At 37.7% G+C, this 20903-nt stretch overlaps 1 protein-coding gene across 1 annotated transcript in view; it reads left to right on the plus strand.

Moving 5' to 3' along the window:
- The window catches only part of LOC122795950 (enoyl-[acyl-carrier-protein] reductase, mitochondrial-like), a 688493-nt gene that overhangs the window by 419739 nt on the left and 247851 nt on the right, over positions 1-20903 (plus strand). Inside the window, exon 6 of the mRNA XM_044064436.1 lies at positions 961-1063. Within this exon, the coding sequence (XP_043920371.1) occupies positions 961-1063 (103 nt within the window). The remainder of the gene's footprint in view (positions 1-960; positions 1064-20903) is intronic.

A 20903-nucleotide genomic window follows, 5' to 3' on the forward strand; every position in this document is an offset into this window, starting at 1 on the left:
GCACTGACTGTCAGGACACTGGCATCTGCAGATAAATCAGAACATCCTCATGCTCTGCGTGGGACGTAGATATTGTGTTCTAGAGTTTTATAATATTATGTTCAATACTACTAATACGAATACTGTGTGAGCACCTTCTGGCTTATAATCACTTTTAATAAAGATTAATGCACTACCGCATATTTCTTCAGAGATGCAATTATAATGGTGTGCATACCCTTGTACTCGTGGTATGCATTTAAAATCTTTAAACCATGTTTGTGTAATGAGATGGACAGCAACATCCCCCAAGCAGAGGAAAGCTTCTGATTCAACCATTTAATTGCTGAGAGTTCTGGACTTCTGATATTAATGCATGTGCACACACACCCAGACACATACACACACATACACATACACACACACACGCACACACACACACACACACACACACATACACACACACACACACACACACACACACACACACACACAAGCACACGCACACACACACATGCACACACACACACACACACACACACACACACACACACACACACACGTATAAAAAACTTAATCATGTATGCATGCATCTGTATGAGAGTGTGCGTGTGGTTTTGTGTGTGTCTGTGTGTGTGATGTTTAATCTTTTGTTAAAACTATAAAGTTCATTAACTAATCCTGTTGTTTAATCTTTTGTTAATTAGGGAAAACCATAAAACCTATTATCAAGCCCTATTATTTCACGAGTAACTCAGAAATTTTAATCCCAAATGACTTACTTGGAGTGATCCATATAAAATGGTCTGCTGTTCTAGGTCTGCTTACAAATATTTTTTTCTTCCCTTATCCTACAGCGAAATATTAAATAACAGGTCACATCATAAATCTTCTCTTTCACCATCTAAGTTATTATTTTTGACTGTGGACAATTTTTGCTATCAAATGTATTAGATGACCTTTGCTTTCTATTTGCTATAGACCTAATTTGAAGGAATTGGTGGAAAAGCTGAACTGCCTGGGAGCCCACTGTATAGTAACGGAGAGCATGTTACTGAAACGAGAACTAGTGTCTATTGTTAAGGTAAATAACCTTTTGTGTTGCTTTTATGCTATAGCAACAAAAATGATTTCTTTAAAACTCATGTAAAATTCTTCACCTTTTCACAAGGTGACATATTTTTCTCACATTGCTTTAAAGTCTGGAAAGGCTGGGTTACATTGGATATTGAGATTTTATAAATACTATTAAGGATTAAAGTGGAAATTTATATCTGTTTACCTCTGGGAAAATGTGTGCGTTTGCTGGTAAAGTTGATACTCACCTTCCTTTACTCTTTTTTTAAGATATTTTATTGACCTTTGAAACTTTGGAACTTTAATGTCTATAGGAAGATACAGCTGCTACAAACATGCTCATAATGAGGAAAGCTCTTATTATTAAGCAGGATATTATTAATTTCTTTTGTGACACCTGTTTTAATGACCATGTTCTTAGGCTACATAATTAACTGGTTTAATCGTCTTTGAGGTGGGAGGGCAGGAAAGAAAGAAAATATTTGTTTTGAATTAACACATTTGCATACTGTTTACGAAAGATCAGAATCTTAGAATTGTCAGTAATGATCCATTTATAATGGAATTGTTTCTGTAAAAATACAAAGATGATGCACAGCAAAACAATAAATGTTACTCCATGATAGTTTGTAACTCCTCAGCCAGGAAGTGAAGGTTTTCAACAGGGTTCTGTTCTTATGTCCCTCTTATTTACAATGCTTTTGCTGTGTATATACTAAAAATGAAATATTGATAATATAATTCCGCTTCTACATTTAATTTTAATCTGGTAGCGTTTACTGTAAAAAACACATTTACTATATCTGTTGACCATAGTACACTGTTGCACTTACTCTATGAGACTTGTTGCCCTTATACATATTGCTTGGAACTTTACAAATGCGTAACATATTGCTGTTTTATCCATGAGATATAAATCAATGATTTTTCTTTTCTGAATCTAATTGTGTATGTCTTAGACAAATCTCCAGCAATAAGATAATAAATAGATTCTGAAGGTGATGAGCAGTATACCTTGGGAAAGTACATAATGCTGCCATGCAGTCACAATTTTGTGTACCGTGGTAAATCATTTGACAGTAGTGCTGCATACATAACAGATCCCTTCCAATTGCAGTTGCTATGTTTCTGAGATCACAATACACTGATAACGAGACAATGTGCAGCTACAAAGCAACACTGTATCAGTGTTACTTAATTTTCTGTCTGTATAAATTATGTATTTAAACTGGACAGATGAACACTTTTCCAGGGCTCGTATTTTTCATTATGTATTTATTTATTTATTGTCTGGTTAAGTGTATTAGACTGGTGGCTATTTTCAGCCATAGCACAAAAACAAAAACAGCGTGCAAAGAGAAGCTGCATGAGTTTGAAGCACACAAGCACAGTAGTACAGTCTTATACAGGAGTTTCAGTCTAAGGCCACTTACTTTCTATGTCAGATAGAGGTTCTTCATATCTGACTCATCTGGTGAACATCAGTGGGTTTATTAGATTGCTAGAAACATTTGCAAATGGCTTCTTTGAAACTAGGATTTTAATGTAGATTTGTATATCTTTGTTGCCGAACATCTAATTTCAGTTGGCATGGAATTCTAGACTTTTGGAACATAGGAAAATGGTGTGTTGCTTTGCTTTACTGCATGTTGAAGTAAGATAGGTATATAAGAAGAGAGTGGAGTGCATGTCCTTGTGTTTTAATGACCTGGCTAGGCATGCACATTATTTCTTAGGCAGCAGATTATATACGAATTAGAAACTCATAAAGCAAATCCTGCATGACAAAGCAAGACACTTTGCTTGACTCTGGATGCAACAGTAATGCTTCTTTGTAAGTGAATTGAATGTCTACCGTGTTGTCAAGACTGAACTGTATAAAGAGTTTTATAGGTCACTAGCTGACTTTAAAAGCTGGGCATATAATAGAGATCCTAGTCATTCAGTCTGTCCAGTCTGACACGTTGTTCCTCAAGCTGCTTGTCTGATGTGACTAGGCCAAATCTGCCTGTCAGACCCTTCCTCCTGGCATTCGTCCATCATTAGTCTTTCCTTCTTTTTCTAATTCGGCTTGTTTATTGATTAGGTAGTTATTGCTGTGCAGTGTTAAATTCAATATAGATTCTAGATATGTAAATATTAGATCCGTAGGTTTGTTTTATATTGGTTTGCTGTATTAAATTTGAATATAGATCTATAAATATTAGATACTTAAGTAGTAACTCTGAGAATTATTATTACTACATATTTAGTTAGTTGTTTCCAAGATACAACTATCATTTTTCTATGTGATCTAGTTTTACTGTAGTGTTAAGCTGTTATTTGTAAGATTAAAAAGCACACCAGCTTTAATAAATGTTCCATGTATGGACACAAAATTCTGCTTTAAGGCTTTCACAACTTGTGTGCTGTGTGTATGAGTTTCTCAATTTTCCATCAGCTGAGAAATTTGTACTTCCTTTGGACAGAGAGTCTTAGTGGGCAGGATGTTGTTGTTGTGTCTTTTGGCTTTTCCCGATTAGGGGTTGCCACAGCGGAACTCCGGTCCGCTAATGATTGGTAGTTGACGTTTACGTACCGAGTTACCAGCCCTGATGCACAACCTTCAACGAAGGTACACCCATTCATGCATGTCTGCATGCAGAAGACACTCTAGTTGAGAATCGAACCGGACAGCGTGTTACTGTGAGGCGACAATGCTACCGCAGCCCCACCACTGCGGATTTGAAGAAATTAATTTTGACAAGCTTGCTTCTGCCAGAATTGAAGAAAACAAAGAACCAAACTCCAGATAAAATAACAACATAGAACAAGGATATGTAAATGTAAAAAACATGCTGGTTCTACATGGCAGTAAAAATACATTAAAACTTTAATATTCGATAACAGAACAGTAAGCGCTTTCACAACCAAAACAGTTGCTTCATCAGACTACATATAAAATCAAGCATACTCATTTTATATTTATGATGAAATATAAACTGTCCAGTCACTGAAATGCTAATTAACACTTAAAAAACTTAAAAGGGCAAGTGCACATTTGTCAAAACACTTGTAAAAAATATCTATATACATTTATATACATCAAGGAAATATATATATAGACATGACTAACCTACACAATCAAAAATCAAGTAAGCACACGCATATACACTTATATAGAATAGCAAAACATTTTTTTATATTCAATGTTTCAAACTCCTTGATTTGACGGCAGGTTTTAGCGACATCCTGCTATTCAAACCAGGAGGTCTGTCAGCATTTAACAGCAGCATCCACCTCTGCTCAGCCTTCTCAGTTTTATTTCTAGCATTACCTCCCCTCATATTCATCTTAACAATCTCCAGAACTAGAAACTTAAACATATGACTAACACATTCCTTTTTAACATGCATTGCTAAGGCATTGCTCTCTTTACAATTTCTTATATCCCTGAGATGTTCTAGGACCCTTTACTTAAATAAGCAATTTGTTTTGCCTATATAAAAGAGTAACATTCTGTGCAATAACAAAAATAAACAACAATGTTCCTTGTACAATCAGCATAGAAGTTACAACTAAAGTGAAAACCTAACGTGGGGTGTACAAAGACTGCACCTCTGTGAATATAGGTACAGGCTGTGCACCTCCTGCAACTATATGTCCCTAGTCTATCGGATGTAATAGTTCCGAGGGTGTCATTGGTCTTATAACATAGGTGTCTTTTCAAAGATTTATTATTTCAAAAGGAAAATTGAGGTGTATTACCTATCAATCCCACTAATTCACTTATGGTAGATAAAATATCCCAATTATTCTTGATGATGTCACAAACCACTTAAGTATTGCTTGAGAAAGTGAGTGGCATTCTAACTATGCCATCACTCATATGTGGCTCAAAAGGAATCAATATTCCGCCATTATCTGGCCGAGGCTCCATGTCTCTCTTGGTGTAGTAAGGTGCACACCTATCTTGCCTATGTTTCCATGCTTCTCTGACCTCAAAATCGATGTCATGCTCTTTATAACCTCTATCTACAAATTCTTGTTTCAACGTGCCCAAAGCAGCTCTCAGTTGTTCCTCATAATTATATAGGCGCATAATACGGTCTAGCTGCCCTTTTAATACATTCCGCTTAGTGTGTTTTGGATGCAAACTCTTGTTGTGTAGGAGATTGTTCTCCCTTATTGGTTTCCTATATAACGTTGTTGAAACCGAACACATGTCATCTCTAGCCACTCTTACATCTAAAAATTCAATATCAGTCAGAGAATAATTATGTGTAAACTTAAGAAACGTATTCAAAGTATTAATATTCCTCAAGAACTCATGTAGACGTTCCTCTGTGTCATTCCACAACAAAAAAATGTGATCAACAAAATGTTTATACCAAACTATTGAGGTACAAAAAACATTGTTAGAAAGAATATAATCTGTCTCCCATTGAACTAGTGATAGAGTGGCATAACTGTTGGCACAGGTTATGACCATTGCCACACCAGTCCTCTGTAGGTAATGTTTCTGATTGAAAATGAACACATTGTTCTCAAGTATAATCTCAAGTAAGGCGCACAACAATCTAACTCTGTCATAGCTCCTACCCTTGCTTAACAATAAATCTGTAAAGTTCTCAATGCCCCATGAATTAGGAATCCTAGTGAATAGTGATTCAATGTCTAAGGTTACAAAATAACATTTAGTATTGATAGATTCAAGGCAGTCACTCAGTTCTCTCAAAAATCTCTTAGTGTCCATTAACACAGTCTCACAGCGTGTTTTTTACGTTTGCATCTGCCAAAGCCTTCCAAAACCAATGGTCTTCAGACATCTTCAAAACATAACGAGTCGAGTCTTGAAAAGAGACCAGGTGATTCCTCATCTCCATATCCAGATCTGAAAGGTCCCCATGATTTGAAGAGCATAGGGCCCAGAGACCTAAATATACTCCTCCTCCTCTAGATCTGGAGCTCATTGATCCAACCACTATCCATGGCTCCCCAAAGAAATCCACTTCAGAGAAATTAGAGCACCCTTCTTCCAGAACTACTTCAGCTTTATCTGAGCAATCTTTCAGGTCTTACAAGAATGCTTCTCAAGCTGATTTGGATTGTCTAATGCAGAAGTTATTCAAGACACAGATTGAGATGGGGTCATTCCATCACTTTAGGCCTTGAAGGTGGTTGGATCCATCCAAATACCCTCAGTTCTTGCTCTGTCACTGGTCCACATTTCAGCTCTGTTAACTTCAAAAACTGATGTTCAACCCAGATACGGTGGCCCAGGGGCTGATTGTCCATGCTTCTTTAGCTGCAGGAATATAATTCCAAGTCATTTGACTCTGGCTTCATTAGATATGATCAAGTCTGAGATACAAGGATTTAGGTTGGTGTTTTTGACTCAGCCAGTCTAACCATTACACCCGGCTCCACCCATGGTGTTGGAGATGTCTGCCTTTCAATCCTTGTTGCCAGTTCCCTCATCAGAGCTTACTATCAACTCAGGTTCAGGGGCCCCTCTGGTAGTGGCTACTTCTCTTATTGGATCTGTCATCTGATGCAGTCACTTCAGGTTCAGTGGAGGTTGGTTTTGCCTTTCAGGTGTTGGGGAGGATTATTTTTTCACCCAAAAGGGTAGATCCATGGGTGCTGTTGGTCATGGTTCCATCCCATGGCCCCTTTATGTGTTCCTTTAATTCTAATCAGACATCCACTGGTCAGAGTCACTCTGATGACCTCAAACCAGATGATCAAATGCAGAGACATCCTCTGAGGAGTCAGGAGACATATCCCCTGATCTTACTAAAAAGAAGATGTGTAAGAGAAAATGCATAGAATTCCCACCAGAGTCCTCCACCTCTGATACTGACTGAGACGATAGGAAGAGATCCCTACAGTCTCCTCCAGAAGACACCTCATTTAGCAAAATTTTAGAACTAATGCACAAGAGGGGAGTTTGGCTGATTGACCTCCCCCACCGATGAAAACGTCTTGCTTGAGGCCTATGGAATGACACTGTCTACATGGGTCTACTTCACCCTGTCGAAGGCCGACAGTATCAAAGCTGATATTGTCGGCACCAAAATGTCAAGAGTGAAAGTCATCTCGAGTTTAAATGGAAATCTCCATAAGGGGAGATTTCTGTTTACTGCAATGTAGTGCGATCTCAGAGTTGATATATTTAAGTAGCGGGGGTGTGGAGGGTGCAGGAGGGTGTGCCCCCCTGCATAGAGCAATTTGTGTTGTGTTTGGGTGGGTTTTTTTGTGTGTGTGTTCGATGTTCAGGGGTTTCAACATTTTCGTGTTGATTATTACGCTGTGGACAGTTTGAGTTTTCGACAGCGTAATATAAACGCGTCTACATTATGGGTGGACTCTTCAGCTGACAAGTTAATTGACTTAGCAGCTAGGTGGTTATGGCAAGAGTCTGACACCTGCAAGGCAGTCCTACTCAAACTGGATAAGGTCCTCTGCCACCCAAAGGATAAATAGCACTGGGCCAGATCACCTGCATCCATCACTGTGGCAGCAATGACTAAAAGACAACTTTGCAAAGACTCTGCTTCTATCTATCATCCTAATAAAGAATCTAATGTGTTGGATTGGCTTGGGAAATGGGCATGTGCTTTGGGCACTTTTGCTCTTCAGGTCTTGAACAATATCATGCATATGAAATGGTTTCAGAAGATTTATCCCATCTATTTATTATCTACTCTGAAAGAGTCAAGAAGCAACTTGAGACTACTCTGACTACAACGCCCAGCATTAGGATTATCTTCATGCACCTAATGAATTATGTGGTGGATGCAATAGACAGGGTAGCTGAGACTGACATAGCCATGAGACAGCATGCTTGGCTGTGCCTATGTCATTTCACAGAGGACTTTAAAGCATCCTTTTGACAAGAAATCCTTGTTTGGCTTAACTGAGAAAAGAAAAAGAAAAAATACTGAAGAGTGAGCAAAACAATAAGATTCTCTCTGCCTTTGGAGTCAAGCTCATGGTCCACACTGACCCTATAATAGGTAGCAAAAAGGGCCTTATTCTCACTGGTTATGAAAGTCTAGACATCAGTTTGAATCTCCCTCAGACAAGGAAGGCTGTGGCAGAGGTGGCCTATTCAATAGATGCAGGCCAAGAGGCTGAAGGGGTCTGCAGAATCAAGGATATTGAGGGGCCCTTCTCTGACAGGAGACCCCAGAATGCCTGAAGGTCTGCCTGACTGCTCCACACTAGAGTCAGTCAGGCATCATCTTTCCCTCTACTCAGCCTCTTGGCATGCCATTACACAAGACAAGTGAGTAAGAGAGATAATATATCAGTGATAACCCCTCCTTAGCTCCACTGCCCATTGCCAGAGATACCACCCAACCAACAAGCTCTTAGGTTCCAAAGAAAACCAAGAACATTAGGCCTATTTTGGACCTATGTGAGAAAGACCTGAGTCAGAATTCACTGTCCTGTTGATTCTACCCTGCCTCAAGATAAATGAAGAGATGTGATCTGTGGATCTTCAGGATGCTTACCTTCACAAAGAGATAACAAAAGAGTGTAGGTGATTCCTTCACTTCCAAATAGTAGACAGTCACTACCAATTCAGAGCACTAACATCTGGTCTCACCACAGCACCAGGGAGCTCATCAAATGCATGGCTGTAATAACAGCTCATCTATGACTCCAGGGTTTATAAAATGTTCTTATATCTAGATGATTAGCTCCTAGCTGCCTCATTGATAGAGTTTATTCAGCAAGCCAGGGATTACATGTTTCACCTTTCCAAATTCCTGGGCATATCTGTAAACCTAGAAAAATCCAACCTGATCCCAACTCAGAAATCAGTTTTCCTGGGAGTCACTTGGATAGTATTCTCTTACCATTATTTCTCTCTCTCTCTCTTTCTCAGGACAGAATTCAGTCCATTCAATTTGCATTCAAATGTCTGTTACTTAATAACCCTCCTACAGCATAAATTATTCTTACAGTCTTAGGCCTGATGGCCTCTTCAATTATGATTGTAGAATTTATCCACTTCCACAGGAGAATACTAAATGGCTCCTCCAAGCTCAGTGGTTGCAGAGCTTTCATCCTCTTTAAAAGATCATAATCATTATGGAATCCTGGAAAGGCACCTTCGGTGGTGATTACAATTTCCAAAGGTTTGAGTGAGAAGACATTTTCTGACCTGGCTCTCAGTAGCAAGTGACCACTCTCTTGGGTGAAGGGCACTACAAAGGGAGAATGGCTCAAGGTCTGTGGACAGACAATGAGGCAAATCTTCACATACATTTATATTTTATTTAACATTTGTTAACTAGGAAAGTCCAACTTGGAAGAAAGCCAATTTTCAGCTGAGGCCCAGGGAGAAACACTCCAGACATGACTTTGTAACATGGGAGGAAGCCCATATGAACAAAGGAAGGACATGCAGACTCCACACAGATGGCACTCAAACCGAGAATTGAACTGAAGAACCTCTTGCTGTGAGGCGACAACATTACCACTGCACCGCTGCACCATTGCACCATCCAAATGTCTTGGATTCGAGGGTTGTCCTCCTTGTGTTGCAGGAATGTCAAGACTGTCTTCCACAGGACATATTATTCATCCATTTGGACAACATGATTGTAATTTGGTACATCCACAAGCAAGGGGGAAACTAAATTTTGCCCTTTACGTTGGGAAGCCATGAGGGTCTGGCAATGGGCAATAGCTTCCCAACACTTTCTGATAGCAGCACACATCCCAGGATTACTTAATTCCCTTGTGGACAGGCTCAGCACGTGTGTGTGTGTGTGTGTGTGTGTGTGTGTGTGTGTGTGTGTGTGTGTGTGTGTGTGTGTGTGTATATGTATATATATATATATATCTATATATATATACATGTATATATATATATATATATATATATATATATATATATATATTCATATATATATATATATATATATATATATATATATGGGTCTACTACAATTGATTGAAAACTCACTTGACTGAAAATGAAATTACTAGGACCACTTCACTGAAAGCTCACTTCACTGAGAACTCATTTCTTTGAAACTCATTTCATTGAAAGTTATAAATGGCCTTTTCCCCATTGTAGTGCAACCCTGGAGTTAGTATAAAAAGTAAGGGGGGCACAGACCCCCATATTGGGGGGTGTGAGGGGTGTAGCCCCCCCACATATTATAAACATTTTAAACTATACACAGTGATACCTACAAGTGCAATAAATAACTGTTTCCAAAAGAGAATATATACAACCAAGATATATGAGGGGCTTCACCCCCCCACACCCCCCAATGTGGGGGACTGTGCCCCCCCACACCCCCTTACTTTATATACTAACTCCAGGGTCACACTACAGTGGGGAAAAGGCCATTTATAACTTTCAACAAAATGAGTTTCAGTCAAGTGAGTTTTCAGTGAAGTGATCTTTCAGTGAAGTGGTCCTAGTAATTTCATTTTCAATGAAGTGAGTTTTCAATCAACTGTAATAGACCCATATATATATATATATATATATATATATATATATATATATATATATATATATATATATATATACACACACACACACACACACAATATATATATATATATATATATATATATATATATATATATATATATATATATATATGTGTGTAAAACAAAAAACTTGGTACAGCAGAAGGAAACACCAGAGCACTATTTTAAAACTTTAATAACAAATAGATTGAGCGCTTTCGTTCCAGATCAAACAGAACTTCATCAGAATAAATTACCAATTTCCAAACCATCATTAAATACCATCAATCCACATTTCATTAGTTAACATATTGTTAAAGGAACAATGCATTGGTTTAAAAATGCATAAACTGCAATACCGTTCCAGCACTTACTTATTTCCCAAAACAAAAATGGGAGTGCATCACCCAGCAGTGAAAATGCTCATTTTAAGTAGGCAATATAACATATCTAAACCCACTAAAACTCTTATGATTAATTATCAAATTGACCCATTTAAGAAAATTATTAATGCAAATATAGATGTAAAAATCTGGTTTGATCTTTTAACACCATTTATAGTCACAAAGAACTTTCCACATAAAATATATAGAGAAATTATTAATTCCTGGAAACAGAAAGGATTTGTTTGTTGGCTCCAATGTATCAAAGAACTAAGTTTTAGATATGCAAGTAATAAAAACAACATACAAAATTCCACAACAGGACTGGCTAACTTTACAGAGTATTCTGTCATATTTGCAAGATTTAGGTAGAATAATTAACAATTCTTCATTTAAGGAAATACCTAAATTTATGAAATATATATATATGAAATTGTATATAATGACTCTGACATGGGAAACAGTATTTCAAAATTTTACAAAATATCAATAAACTATAAAACAACACCCAAAACCTTATATTGGAAATATATAACAAAAGGACACTCAATACAGTTAACTGAGGATATTAAAACAAGTATCTTATTATCAATAAAATATGCATTTTTTATACAATAGGGGAAAGTTTTTAATTGGAAATGTTTTCACAGAGCATTCTTAACACCAGATCAAATCAGTAAAATTAGTAATTCCATAAAAGGAATATGTTGGAGATGTGAGCAAGTACACAATGCAGATTGGAACCACATTTTCTCTGACTGTGATAAAATTAAGCCATTGTGGAATGGTATTAACTTTCTACCAGCTTTATTTAATGAATCATTTTATTTAACTAAAGCTCTTGTATTATTAAACGTGAACAAAGGTCCTCATTTGAATAGATCAAACATGTATCTAGTATGGACTATACTTGCAATATCAAGGACGTGTATAACAAGAAGATGGAATACAAACCAAACACAATGCCAACTTTGGAAGACTTCTACAGCCTACTGAAGACCACGGCATTACTGAAAATTAAAATTAAAGAACTAAGAATTTATCCCAAGCCATTTATCAACAACCCTTGGGGAAAAGTCTTATCGTTGATTGACACTATACAATAATTGATCAGACACTCTGATAATGGATTGGACATACTTATAAAGTAACTGTATACATTAAGATCTGTATAGTGTCAAGCTAATGTAAATAGTGTACATAGTTATTTAAGATGTTATGTATAAATACTATGGAATTCATTCAAATGTATTTGAAAAATAATAACATTTTGAGGAAAAAGGTCCATTTTATATATAAGATATATATACATGCAAATATCTAATAAATCAACTCAAATGCAAGTTTGTATGTATATAAATATGTGTATAAATATGTATATGAATATGTAAGAACTACAGTGTACCAAAATCTTTTAAATTCATCACACCTTAGCAGCCTTTCTTTTTAGGGCTGGAACAAGGGATACATGGTCATTTAAACCAGGGGGGCTGAATGATTCAAAGTATTTGTACCTTATTAACTCACGATATTCCAAAATGGTTTCCCAGTTACCACCCCACTCAAATGGTCCCACTTGTTCCAGCACCCAGAACTTAAAATTAGCTTGAGCACAACAAAGTGTATGCCTATATAAGGCATTGGTGTCCTTTTTTATCAATATCATATAATTGCTCATATACCCTCTGTTTCAGTCTCCTCTCTGTCTTCCCAAAATAGTAGGACCAGCAGTCTGTGCAATAAGCTAAATATACCACCCCTTTGGAAAGACAATTAAAGTATCCATTTGATTTTAACTTGTAAGTATTATCCCAAATCTCCAATTCTGAGGAATTTATAATAAACAGGCACTGAGAACAATAACCACACTTGAAGATATCTGTTTTTTGTCTACCTAGCTTACCAGTTGACCCCTGACCAAATTCTAGGATATTTTTCATATTGGGGCCCCTTTTATAACTAAGTGTTAATGGTCTTGAAAATACTTTTAAACTATTTGGCATGCTGGCAAAAAGCTCCTATATTTAAAAATGATATCTTGCACCATACTGGTGTTTGTGTTATAGTTTAACACAAAGAACAATTCTGTGTTCTTGTGTCCAGAATTCATTTGATAATCCAACCCTACATCATTATCACTAGAATTCAATAAGGGGAGATATTTCTTTCCCCATCCCTGTAATATCTCCTCCTTGGTGAACTCAATAAGGTCTCTGGGGTAACCTGTAGCTATAAATAACTCTTCTATGTGGTTTAACTTATCCACTAGATCTTCCCTTCTGGTGGTTATACGGGCCGCCCAGACCATCTGGCCCTTCACTATATTCTTTTTCTGGAAATAGGGATGATTGCTATCAAAGTGCAAATCTTCTTCTTTTTCCAAGTTAGGGATCGCCACAGTTGGTCACCTGTCTGCTCATGATTGGCAGTGGAGTTTTACGGTGTCGAGTTGCCAGCCCGGCGCCCAACTCACACCTAGGGCTAATTTAGAGTGTCCAATCCTCCTACAGCATGTCTTTGGGATGTGGGAGGAAACCGGAGCACCCAGAGGAAACCAATGGGACCACAGGGAGGACATGCAGACTCTGCACAAAAGGCACCCCAGTCGAGAATCGAACCAGAGAACATCTTGCTGTGAGGCGGCAATGCTAACCTCTGCACCACCACGGCCGTCCCTGCTATCAAAGTGCAAATAGGAATTAGAAAAATGTTCTTTCCTGTAAACTCTCGATACATATCTTCCTTTAGTCATTTCCTTAAAAATGTAGACATCTAAAAAATGCACCTCAACATCCCCCACCACTATCGTTAAATATCAAAAACTTGGTAGTACCATTAATGTAATTCATAAATTCATCAATAACATCTAAAGGACCCTTCAAAAAATAAAAATGTTATCCAAAAAATAAAAATAAACTATAATGTATTCATGGCAAACAGAAGAAAAAACATAATTTTGTCCCCAAAATAACATACCAATATTTGCAAAGATGGAGGTACAGGAAGCTCCAATGGCAACCCTGTCAATTTGTTTAAAGAATTCACCCTGAAAAAATATATATGTTTTATTATTTGGAAAGACTAACAGAAGATATGTATCAAGAGTTTACAGGAAAGAAAATTTTTCTAATTCCTATTTGCACTTTGATAGCAATCATCCAAGTATGTCTTTCGCTTTTCCTGGTTAGGGGTCGCCACAGCGGAACTCCGGTCCGCTAATGATTGGCAGTGGATTTTTACAGTGCCGAGTTGCCAGCCAGATGCCCAACCTTCAAAGAAGGCATGCCCATTCATGCACGCACCTACCTGCTTGTCTTTATATGTCACTCGACCACAGGGAGGACATGCAGACTCCACACAGAAGGCGCTCCAGCCGAGAATCGGACGGGAGAACCTCTTGCTGTGAGGCAACAATGCTAACCACTGCACTACCGCGGCCTATGATAGCAACCATCCCTATTTCCAGAAAAAGAATATAGTGAAGGGCCAGATGGTCTGGGTGGCCCATATGACCACCAGAAGGGAAGATTTAGTGGATGAGCTAAACCACATAGTAGGGTTATTTATAGCTACAGGCTACCCCAGAGACCTTATTGAGTTCACCAAAGAGGAGATAATAAAGGTATGGGGAAAGAAATATCTCCCCTTATTGAATCCTAGTGATAATGATGTAGGGTCGGATTATCAAATGAATTCTAGACGCATGAACATAGAATTATTCTTTGTGTTAAACTATAACACGGACACCAGGTTGGTGCACAATATCATTTTTAAATATTGGGATCTTTTTGCCAACATGCCAAATAGTTTAAAAGTATTTTCAATACCATTAATATTTAGTTATAAAAGGGGCCCCAATATGAAAAATATGCTGGAATTTGGTCAGGGGTCAACTGGTAAGATAGGTAGACATAAAACAGATACCTTCAAGTGTGGTTCTTGTTCTCAGAGCCCATTTATTATAAATTCCTCAGAACTGGAGATTCAGGATAATGCTTAAAAGTCAAAATTGAAGGGGTACTTTAATTGTCTCTCCAAAGGAGTGGTATATTTAGCTTATTGCACAGAATGTTGGTCTTACTATGTTGGGAAACACTTGTTGTGTTCAAGCTAATTTTAAGTTCTCGGTGCTGGAGCAAGTGGGACCACTGGGGGGAGGGGTAACTGGGAAGCCAGTTTGGAGTATCGTGAGTTAATTTGACAGATACACTTGGAAGCATACACCCCCCGCCAGTTTAAATGACAGTGTATCCCTTGTTCCAGCCCTAAAAAGAAAGACTGCTAAGGTGTGATGGCTTTAAAAGGTTTTGGTACACTGCAGTTCTTATACATTCATATACATATTTATACACATATTTATATACATACAAACTTGTATTTGAGTTGATTTATTAGATATTTGCATGTATATATATCTTATATATAAAATGGACATTTACATTGCTGGGTGATGCACTTCCATTTTTGTTTTGGTAAATAAGTAAGTGCTGGAAGGGTATTGCATTTTATGTATTTTTAAACCATTGTGTTGTTGTTTTAAAAATTTACTAACCAATAAAATGTGCATTGATAGTATTTAATGATGGTTCGGAAGTAGGAAGTTTATTCTGATGAAGTTCCGTTTGATGTGGAATGCAAGCACTCAATCTATTTGTTATTAAAGTTTTAAAACAGTGCTCTGTTGTTTATTTTGAGTGGGTTTGCCTTTATAGATTTCCTTTTGCTGTACCAGGTTTTTTGGCTTTATTTTGGTGTTTGTTACTCTGTGGATGTTGCTAGCTTTTAGTGTTTTACACACACACACACACACACACACACACACACATATATATATATATATATATATATATATATATATATATGGGAGCCCTTCATTTGTTCGAACTTTCAAATGTTCAAAACTCATATGGCCGACACCATATGAGTGAACGTTTGAAAGGCCGACAAATGATAGCAGAGATCCCGCTACAGTGTGGGACTGGGAGATTCCCCTTTTCGGCGCCGTAGTGCGATCTCGGAGTGAGAATATTTATGTAGCAAGGGGTGTGAGGGGTGCAGGGGGGCTTGCCGCCCTGCATAACACAGTTTTACTATGTTTACAGGTAGGTAAATGGTGCTATTTCAGGATGTCGGTCTTTTGGAATGTCGATCATATGGTGTCGGCCATATGAAAGTCGGCATTCTGAACGGTCGACATTCTGAAATAGACCTATAGATATATATATATATATATATATATATATATATATATATATATATATGGATTCACTTTAGAAGCTCGAAATACTGAAATATTGAGATTCAGTATTTCGTGCCCATAAAGTGGGATCCTGAAAAGAGCGAAAACTCAGAAGTGTGAAATTCAAAACCTCGCATACCGGAGATTTTGAATTAGCACTTCTGGTGTTTCACTGTGGTTATGGATTCAGGTAAATGTTTATGTGTTAAGGGTTTTGGGTAGGGGCTGTGGTGTGTGTTAGTGTGTTTTGTTGCTGTGATGTGTGTGTGCGAGGAGAATGTTGCTTGTGTGGTGGTATTTTGTGTGTTTGTGTATGTAGTGCAACCTCGGAGTTAGAATATTTAAGTAGAGGGGTGGGCGGGTGCAGCCCCCCCCACATGGGGTTGCAGGGGGGCTTGCCCCCTACTTTTATGTAGGACAGAGCTTGTGTTTGTGTGTGGGGAGGAAGGTGTGTGTTTGTATACTGCAGAAGCACTAATTCAAAATCTCCAGTATGCAAGAATGTAGCTTGTGTGGTGGTGTTTTGTGTGTTTTTGTGTGTAGTGCAACCTTGGAGTTAAAATATATAAATAGAGGGGGTGGGGGGCACAACCCCCCACATGGGGGTGCAGTGGGGCTTGCCCCCCTACTTTTATGTAGGACAGAGCTTGTGTTTGTGTGTGGAGAGGAAGGTGTGTGTTTGTATATAGCAGAAGCGCTAATTCAAAATTTCCGGTATGTGAGATTTTGAATTTCTCGCTTCTAAGTTTTCATTCTTTTCAGGATTCCATTTTATGGGCTTGAAATACTGAATTTTGATATTTCAGTATTTCAAGCTTCTAAAGTGAATCCATATATACATATATATATATATATATATATATATATATATATATATATATATATATATATAGGTCTAGGACTATTCACTGAAAGTCAAATGACTGTGCACAAATCACTGAAATCTCAATTCACTGAAACACATTTCACTGAAAGTTATATATGACCTTTACCCCACTGTTGTGTGACCCTGGAGTTAGTATATATATTAAGGCGGGTACCACCCCTCACATCACGGGGTGTGGGTGGCATAGCCCCCCCACATATTTTGGATATATATTAACTTCAGAAAAGAGTAATTTATGGGGATTGCAAGTATCCATGTATATAGTTCAAAATATTTAAAATAAGTGGGGGGCTAAGCCCCCCCCCAATGGGGGGTGGTGCTCCCCATCCCCCCTTACTATATATACTAAGTCCAAGGTCGCACAACAGTGGGGAAAAGGCCATACATAACTTTCAGTGAAATGTGTTTCAGTGAATTGTGTTTTCAGTGAATTGAGCTTTCAGTATATTGTGCACAGTCAAATGTGTTTCAGTGAAATGCACAGATGTGCAGGCCACAACCAGTGGGCTATGGCTGACCAAGTTTGCAGATGACTGTAAGATGAGCACTGTCATCACTTCCCCTAGTGATGTGGACATCCTCCAAGAGGGTCTCATCCAAACATATGACTAGTGCCAGAAACATGGCCTCAAACTGAATGCCAAAAAATGCATCATGATCCCTTTGGGGAGAGTGACATCCCCACAAATTATTACATTAATAGCAAGGACCTAAGCATGCAATCAGTCGTGAGAGACTTGGCCACCCAGGTTGATAGCAAACTGACTTTTGACCATCATAATGCCTCCGTTGTATGGAATGCTTTCTACATGGCCCACATCATTAGTAAGGGTATCTCATCCAGGGACAAGGTGGTCATAACATCCCTGTATTCTTCCCTTATAAGACTCATTACTGAGAACAGTGCCCCTTTCGGCATATACCTCACAAAGCACATGCAGCAGCTGGAGAGACTACAGACGTTCCTCACCAGGAGAATCCAGGGCCTCAAACATCTACCCCTCACAGATAGGCTAAAGGCCCTGTCCCTCTATTCAGTCTCCTACAGACTCCTCAGAAGTGACCTCTGCCTGGCATACAAAGCAATCTCAGACCCTGCCTTGATGGGACTGCTACATATCCAGAAGTCTAGCTCCATTCAAGTAACCTGAAAGCGCGACCTCAGCTTGGTCTGTGACATCAATAAGACTTGTTGGTGGGACAGATTTCTGTCCCAGAGACTCCGTCTTCTGTGGAATAGACTCCTACTCCATGTCAAGCAGAGTACATCATTAACGCTTTTTAAGCGCAACCTGGATATCTGGATAGGGAACAGAAAATACACCTCTGGGATTCCCCCTATGTCCCTGCTAGACAGGGACATCGGATGTTGACTTGTTGGAACATGGGCTAAATTCTTGGCTAGGCTTGCAAGGGCCTCAGGGTCAATAGCCTAGTAACTTCCTATGATCCTATGAAATGTGCCTTCAGTGAATAGTCCTAGACCCATATCTATATCTATATCTATAGATATATATATGGGTTCATATGAATCCATCGACAGTTCAAAACATCGACAGCGAAACAGCAACAGTGAAAACACCGACAGTTCAAAAGCACGACACCGCATACACTCCACACCAGTACAACAACAATTAACAAACAAAACAAATCCCCACTCCAAAACCCACACACGCCACACTAGCAAACCAAAATACTAACAAACCAACACTAAACCTTACATACACAACTATCGACAACTCTAACCCAAACCCTAACCCTAAGGTCCGTCACTATCGCACACTCACCTAACCCGCGTCCTAACCCTAACTCACTTAACCCACCCCTAACCCAAAACCTATCACTACTACACACGTACCTAACCCGAGCCCTAACCCTAACTCACTTAACCCACTCCTAACCCAAAACCTATCACTAGTACACACGTACCTAACCCGAGCCCTAACCCTAACTCACTTAACCCACCCCTAATTCCACAGACCGACAACATCGCACACTTACCTTACTTGCATCCTAACGTCCGTCACTACCGCATAAATACACATCCTTTCCCCATTTCGATGTTCTCAGCGTCTGTGTTTTTCTCCGTCGGTCTTCTCGCTGTTGATCTTTTGCCGTCGATGTTTTGAACTGTCGTTGGATTCATATGAACCCATATATATATATATATATATATATATATATATATATATATATATATATATATATATATATATATATATATATATATATATATATATATATATATATATATATATATATTTTTTTTTTTATATATATATACACATATATATATATATATATATATATATATATATATATATACACATATATATAGGTGGTTAGGTAAAACATGTTAGAAACCATTCAAGTTATTTATGTTTAAGTATTGTATTTATATGCATTCATGATGTACAGCAATTACTTATTCATTACATTTTTATATTATTAATGGTTGAACAGATATTTTTGTACTGTTTAACTTTGTTTACTTTTTTCTTTTTTTTTTTTTTTTTTTTGTCAGTACAGCTTTATGGATCATGCACTCATTAATTAACTGTTGATTGGATTTGAAATCTTATTGGAAACTCTGGTATTTAATAGCCTGGTTGTTTCAACAGTTTTATTTTATTGTAATGAAGTCTATGTAAAATGAAAGCTCTTAGCTGTAGTGAAAGAAAATAGTATACACCTTCTTTTGTGTTTTTTTCCTGCTCATTTTTACTAGTTGTAGGTGTACAGATTTTGGTTGTTTTGTTTGTATTTTGTTTTTTTGTGGTTACCAGAATTCTAATGGCCTCTAAAAAAGCTTCTACTTGAAACATTTATTGAAGCAAGTGGGAAAATGTGTTTCTTTGGGTTGTCCACAAACTACTGAACCTTGCTTCACCATCTATAGTAGACATTCTATGCTTCCTTGTATGTCTATTCAATTCATTTTCCCTATCAAGGTCTATCTAGTCGGCTACAATTTTGAGCATTCACATTGGATTTCAGGAACTTAGCATCTCACAAGCTATGCAAGGCATTTCTAAAAGGCAACTTTGTTTTAAGATCACAAATTAGAGATCGATTTCCACCTTGGGATCTGAATTTTGTTCTGGAGATCCTCACAAAACCATCCTTTGAACCAGCATCCTCATCAGAGCTTAAAAATCTCTCTTGGAAAACCATTTTTCTTGTAACCATTGCTTAAACAAGAAGGATTTTTGAACCTCATGCATTTTCATCCTCTCCTGCTTATTTGATTTTTCCATGGGAACAGAGTCTCTCTAAGGACAAATCCTTCTTTCATTCCCACAGTGGCTTCTGTGACAAATATTTCACAACCAATCCATCTATCGGTCTTCTTTCCGTATTACAGAAACAAAGGGGAGTACTTACTGCAACTGCATTTCCACCTTCACAGAACTCAACCATTTAGAAAGGATGAGCAGCTTTTCATTTCTTTCATTCACAACAAATTGCTTAATAAATGATTTATTTATTTTTTTGGGCTTTTGATTACTGGGAAAGTCCAACTGGCTCCTAGGTAACCATTTTCAGCCGAGACCCAGAGAGAAAAGCTCTGGTACACATTAAATACATAGCACATTATATTTACAAAGCAGTAGAGAATAAGAGGAAAGATTACATCGCTTAATACAATAAATACCCTTACAAATACATTCTATAATTTGAAAACAGCAGTGTGTATTATCACATGTAATTTGAAGGCAGTGTAAAACAGACATACAAAGCATATAACAGGTCTATATTGTCTTTTGTCAAATAATAAAACATGTATCCAAAATATCAGTCAAGATAGTTATCAGACTGCATCACATTCACTTAGTACATACATAACTACAAA

The sequence above is a fragment of the Protopterus annectens genome, chromosome 1.part0 (assembly GCF_019279795.1).
Source record: "Protopterus annectens isolate FY-2018-M chromosome 1.part0, PAN1.0, whole genome shotgun sequence".
In the NCBI taxonomy this organism is placed as follows: domain Eukaryota; kingdom Metazoa; phylum Chordata; order Ceratodontiformes; family Protopteridae; genus Protopterus; species Protopterus annectens.